The sequence below is a fragment of the Lineus longissimus genome, chromosome 10, assembly GCF_910592395.1.
Source record: "Lineus longissimus chromosome 10, tnLinLong1.2, whole genome shotgun sequence".
Lineage (NCBI taxonomy): Eukaryota > Metazoa > Nemertea > Pilidiophora > Heteronemertea > Lineidae > Lineus > Lineus longissimus.
This window is the reverse complement of record NC_088317.1, coordinates 12,061,041-12,067,404: the sequence shown is the minus strand read 5'-3', so window position 1 is coordinate 12,067,404 and position 6,364 is coordinate 12,061,041. Positions and strand designations below refer to the sequence as shown.

The following is a 6,364-nucleotide window of genomic DNA, read 5'->3' as shown; positions in this document are numbered from 1 at the left end:
GAGAAGAATATTTGTGGGCACCCCCACGACTTCTCCACTGACATACAAACTGGTATCTTTAAACTTGATGTGACCAATTGACAAAGGAATTTTACCACAACTCAATTTCGACGCTGGTTTAAAGACTTTGGCAACCGGGTTAAGTGTTGACTGACTCACTTCCATATGCTTACGCTTGTTTGACATATCTGAGGCTGGACAGGTAGTTTCCTCGTGAGTAGTAACTAAGGCAGTACTCCTAGCCTGGTCCACTCTCTGTTCAGATGTCTCCATAACTGCAGGCAAGTCACTCTTCCTCACTGGATTATAAAGAATGTTTTTCTGCACCGTGTTGTTAACATGACTAGCAAGGAGTGGTTGAGGTGTCAAGTTATCCTCTCCCTTCCCCTTCTTAAAATAGTGTGGCAAAGTTGGCAGTGGCATACCTAAAGCAGAGCCTATTTCTATGCGATCTAAAGCAGGGTCATAGAAATCCTGATCAATCAAGCTGTCAACTTGGCCACTATCTTCAACTGGAGCTACTGCTGGTTTGAGGTCCGTCCGCCCCTTGACGACCTCACGTTGGAGTTTTCCGAACTCCTAGGGCATGACTTGGAGATGTGCCCGTAACTGTGACAATTGTAACACTCAACAGTGGGACACTGGCTGGATTTGTGCCCGGCCTCCTTGCACCGCCAGCAGAGACCCTGGTCTCCGGATCCATCCCTGGAGTATCGCTGTGAACGAGGTTTCTCCAAATAGCTAATTCGGGTCTCCATCTTTTGAAGAAGTTCTAACACCCTGCTCATCTCAGATTGGGGCTGAACCAGTGGTGAACTTGAAGCGACACTTGCTATCCTTTGCCTTGGTCTCTCTTGAGCTGTGTGCTGTGTGATGTGTCCCTGATTCAAAAGTAGCTGGGCGGCCTCCAACTGTCGCACCTTTCTTATGGCTTCCTCTAGTGTCTTTGGCGAACTCATTAAAAGCTGCTGTTTTAATGCCTCGGACAATTTCACGCCCATTAAAAACTGGTCCAAAGCCATTTCTTGTTGCAGTTCAAAACCTCCGTTGGGATATGCATTTAGTGCTAACTCCTGCAATGCATCAGAATAGCTTTCCCGTGACTCTGTCGACCCCTGTTGACGTGCTCTCAACTGTAGCTTGTAATCCTCCCTGGTTGTGTTGTGGAACCTCCGTTCTAGGGCTGACGTAAAATCCTTATAAGAAATCTCCTCACTAAGATTAAGATTGGCTACTGCCACATATGCCTGATGTTCAAGTCTGGACAGTAATTGTTGCCGTCTCTGCGATGTTGGGATTCTAGCCAGATCCGCATATGAATTGAACCGTTCTAACCAAATTCTAAAGTTAAGGTTAGGCGCATAGTTCTTTGGAGCCTGCACCTTCGCAGACGTAGGCGGTTGTGACTGCTCCTGCTTTAATCTGTTTTGCATCAACGAAGCAAAGCAGTCCAAAAACGAAGACATCTGATCTGGTACCTGTACGCCTAGGGCGGCATCATGTTCATAAGAGTGACTCAAAGAAGCCCTGCTTGCACTTGGTTCACCCATGCCTAACGAATGAACACTATCTCGTGTAGGCTTACTGGCACTGGTTTGTTTAGGCCCAGCAAACCCATCATTACTGATATGATGTGCACTGCTTGAAGCAGTTGTCTCTTCGTCGGGGCTTTGAACATGTTCCCGCCTAAAACCCCGGCCGACTTCCATCCCTCCTTCACATTGGAAATCTCCACTTTCACGGCCCGTGTCAGCATCAATTTCAACAATCGTATCCATATTTCTAAAAATCGTGATGTACTACAAAGCGTGTACTTTAGTGCGCCTCACAAAGCATATAACACACTATTTTAAATTTATCAAAACAAGGAATCACCGACTTCAACCTTCTTCTTTGACTCGGCACAGTGTCAGTGCGCTCCGACTTTGTTCGCTCAACTCACGGGCGAATTCTAACTTTTTGGGGGTTTTAACTTACAATTATTCACGCAGATTCAATCCCTTACCGCTGCACACCAGTGTAATAATCTTCCGCTACTCTTCTTGTAATAAATGCCATAAAACGGCTCAAATACGGTGTCTCTCTTTTTTATTTCGTGCGCTCTCCTTCCGCCTTTTTCTTCCAACAACGTACATACATTTTTCAACAATCCCCTGCCGTGACCGCCCGACGTCGCCCGAAGACGTCGGCTTCATCGACATACGTCACATGAGGAGGATGCGCCAAACCCGGTGATGACGTCACCCTGCGTAGCAACAGTTCGCAACAGTTAGCAACGGTGCCGTCAAGACCGAGATCACCACAACTGTGTTGCCTACGATGAGATGTCTCAAGACTGCCTGAATCGGTATCAAACTGCAGGGAGAGGAGGGGTAGTAACTCTGTGGGCGCCATGGCTCAACCCCTTCATGAAGAAGACAAAAGACGACGGCAATGAGAGAATACTACTTACCCTATGCGATCTACCCTCACGACCCCTTTGTATCATTAACTGCTACCTGTCATCAGGAACCAGCGCGGTTGCAACTCAAACCTTCATGGAGGATACTGACATATTGTACGAGCTGGTGTTAAAATACAGAGGAGAGTATGAAGTAGTCCTTGCCGGGGATCTCAATGAGGACCGTTTTAACCGGAAGGGGCTGAAGGAGAGACGATTTCTGGAGTTGATACACGATCTGAAGCTTACCGACATAGGTGCAGAATCAACCGCCTCATCATATATAAATCCACACCTCGGACACAGGTCCAGAATATATCACATCTGTATTGGTGAAAGGGCTAGCTCTTCTTCGGGCTGGTCCACCCCATCCCTAATCATGGATCAGGCTGCGACAAATTCATCCAAACACTTACCGCTGAAGAGTGACACACAGATCCCATGTCTCAACCCACCAAAGAAGTCACAGAAGGAGCCTGTTGCGAAAAAGCTCTTCCGATTTGACGAAGCTGATCCTGATGAGTTTGAAAAAATCCTGTCAAACGAGTTGCAGTCTTCTCCCATCCATGACATGGATCCCCACGATGCTATCCTAACACTTCAGAATGCCCTAAACACAGCCACCATAGCAGCCGTACCATACAGGTCCATCAAGTCCAGACATAGTGGAGGTCGCCCAAAGAATTGGTCTGATGAACTGGCAGAAGCAGTCAGAGAATCTAAAAATCGACTATTCTCGTGGAAACAGCTTGGAAAGCCCACCGGTGACCACCCGGCATGGATTGGTAAGAAAGCGGCAACAAAGAAGGTACGCCAGATCCAGAGGAGGGAGGACGCAAGCGATCGTTAGCAGCTGCTGGGAGAAATATCGTCAGCTTTCACCACTGACCAGGCTCTTTTCCACAGAATCATTGCTAAACAGAGGAAAGAAAAGACAGCAACAACCGCAATCAGCATAGAAGGTGAAATCATAACTGATGACAACGCTATCAGAAGTGAGTGGGCAAACTACTATGAAAAGCTAGCAACCCCAAAGGTAGAGGAACCAGATATGGACCGCCTGCTGTTTAACATGCGTAAAGTGGCAGGAAGCATTGATGACGGTACTGAAATTGACATCACAATGATAAAGAAAGCGATTGACGGGATGAGCAAGAAGAAAGCGGCCGATAGAGAAGGATTCCGCCCAGAACATTTAAAATTACTCTCCTGCTCCCAACTTGCCATGGAAAAGCTCACTGCCATTTTCAACTCCATCATGAAGGCGAAAAAGGCCCCGAAGATAATGAAGACGGCGTACAAGATCCCAATTCCAAAGAAAGGAAAGGACTCCTTATTGCTAGATAACTACCGCGGGATCACAATAACGTCAATCTTTGGTAAACTACTGGAGCTGATTTGCCTCATGTGCACTGAGAAAGACCTCACAGATGGGCAGAGCGGACTTCAGTATGGCTTTTCAGCCGGAAGATCACCTTCAATGGCCTCTCTTCTTGTGACTGAAGCCATCGCCGAAACCAAGGAAAAGAAACAGGACCTGCTGATCTGCTCACTTGATGCTCGCAAAGCCTTTGATGTTGTGTCCCACTCTCGCCTCAAACTCAAGATGTTTGGTACACCAATGAAGAAATTTCTGTGGTGTCTGATTGACGATCTGTATGACTCCAGTACAGAGGTTGTGAGATGGTGCGGTGAAGACAGCAGGGAATATGCAGTCCGACAAGGAGTGAAGCAAGGTGCAGTCATGTCTCCGACACTTTACAAGTTGTATGCAAACGATTTGGCATCATCCCTCACTAAAGCAGGGCTGGGACTGCATATAGGCCCTACATACATCGGATCCCCTGGCTGCGCCGATGACCTACTCCTTCTCACATCAAGTCCCATGGAACTTCAAGCAATGATGTCAGTCAGCAACGACCACTCAAACACCAATCTTTATGAACTACATCCAGTGAAATCAGTAGTATGTCCACACCACCAGTCGCAAGCAAGTTCAAGTAAAGCTCAGGAATGGCACCTGGGTGGCAAACCAGCTGCTATAGCGGGGGATTTCGTACATCTTGGGCTAAACTGGCAAAAGGGAAAGACGCGTCCTGATATTTCACCGAGGATTACCCTGGCAAGACGGACAGCATATGCCCTGATGGGTGTGGGTTTTCACAGCTATAATGGTCTAGACCCTTCCGCATCAATGAAAATCTATGACACCTTCGTCATCCCAAGACTTCTGCATGGTCTCGAAGCCACCATCTTGTCGGCAGCTCAAGTGTCCCAACTCGATCTCTTTCACCGAAAGGCACTAAGACTAATCCAGAGTCTACCGGAAAGCACAGCTAAGTCGGCCATCTACCTGCTGCTTGGAACAATACCAATCGAGGCAACAATTCACGCACGTCAACTCTCCCTGTTTGGAGCCATCACAAGACTCGACAGAAATAATCCCCTATGGCAAGTCGCGCAAAGACAACTGTCTCTTAAATCAGATACCTCGAAGAGCTGGTTTAACAAGATATGTAAAACAGCCGAAAAGTATGGCATCAACATCCACCAGGCACTTCAACACCCCTGGAAGAAATGCCACTGGAAGGATAACACCATCATGTTGATTAAGGACTCGTGGACCAACGCCTTAGTTTCTGAAGCTCAAGCCAGAAAGACCCTCCAATGGATTATCCTCGACCAGGTATGGATAGGTCGCCCCCACCCTCTGTGGCAAGCTTGTAAAGGAAAGCAGTATCTAGTTACAGAGGCAACTACAAGAGCAAGACTCCTGGTTGGTAGATTTGGCCTACGACAGGACAGAGTACGCTTCAACAAGCAAGAGGTTGATCCCCAATGCCCATTATGTCGCTCGGAAGAGGAAGATGCCCCACACTTTCTAGTCACATGCCCATCTCTTGAGAAGGATCGAGGGAATCTGATCTCGACACTATGCAGTCTATACCAAGGAGACGGACTACCCCCTCCTCAGACGAAGACAGAGTTGTGCTATGCGATTTTGAACGGCTGGGGATACAGGATGGATGTACTGACCTATTACACTATACACACACTGAATGGCAACACCAAAAATATTAACACAAGCTCAATTCGAAATACTCCTATAATTTCATTAAAATCAAACACTGACAGGGCCAACTCGCTATGCAACTTAATATGCCACAGACTATATATCGCCAGAGACTGTAAATACAACGACCTTTTATAAGGGTTTCTCGATTCTAGCGGGAGGAATTCACGAACGAACGAACGAACGAACGAACATCTATTTTAAAATGCGTTTCCAAAGTGAATGCATGAGGACAACCTATTTGTGTCGTATATCACTGGAAACGCCCGATTCCCGTGAATAAGGACAATCACAATGTATTACATTACCAAAACAAAAATGTGTCGGAAAGAACTATGGATGGTCCCAACATGGGGGTTTGGGGGGGGGGGATTTGGGGTGTTTCCCCTCCATTGTACTGGGTAAAAACGTTACGCTATCGTAGGGGGTTCGGGGGTGCTCCCCCGACCTAAAGGGGGGCTCACCAAGTCCTTGACTTTACATATTAAGCCCCCCTCTTAGGAGGGGCTCTTAAGATACATGCGTGAAGGAATTAGTGCATTTCCATTAGAAATTTCAACTGTATGGCTTGAAACAAAAATATTTGGTCAAAAAATCTGCGGGGTAGTTTCGTGTGTCTGTGCGTCACTCCAGTGGGTCGGTGGGTCGCGCGCCCATTGGCTGATTTTCAATTTTCAAGAATTAATTTCAATTTTAGGGGGGTTTTCCCCCCGACACATGCCTAAAATGAAACGGCCAGGGGCCATTGTGCTCACCGTAAGTATTTTTAGTAGACAGTTACAGAAAGTGCTACAGTATGTAGGCCTCTCATAATTTATACATGCATCTGTGCCCAGTTCAGAGCCGGCCCT

The 6,364-nt window shown here is 47.0% G+C and overlaps 1 protein-coding gene across 1 annotated transcript; it reads left to right on the top strand.

Annotated features, from left to right (window-relative positions):
- The first annotated feature begins 3,512 nt into the window (after window positions 1-3,512).
- LOC135494338 (uncharacterized) lies at window positions 3,513-5,651 on the top strand. The gene has a single exon (XM_064782254.1). The coding sequence runs from the start codon at window positions 3,513-3,515 to the stop codon at window positions 5,649-5,651; it is 2,139 nt and encodes a 712-aa protein (XP_064638324.1).
- The last annotated feature ends 713 nt before the right edge of the window (window positions 5,652-6,364 follow it).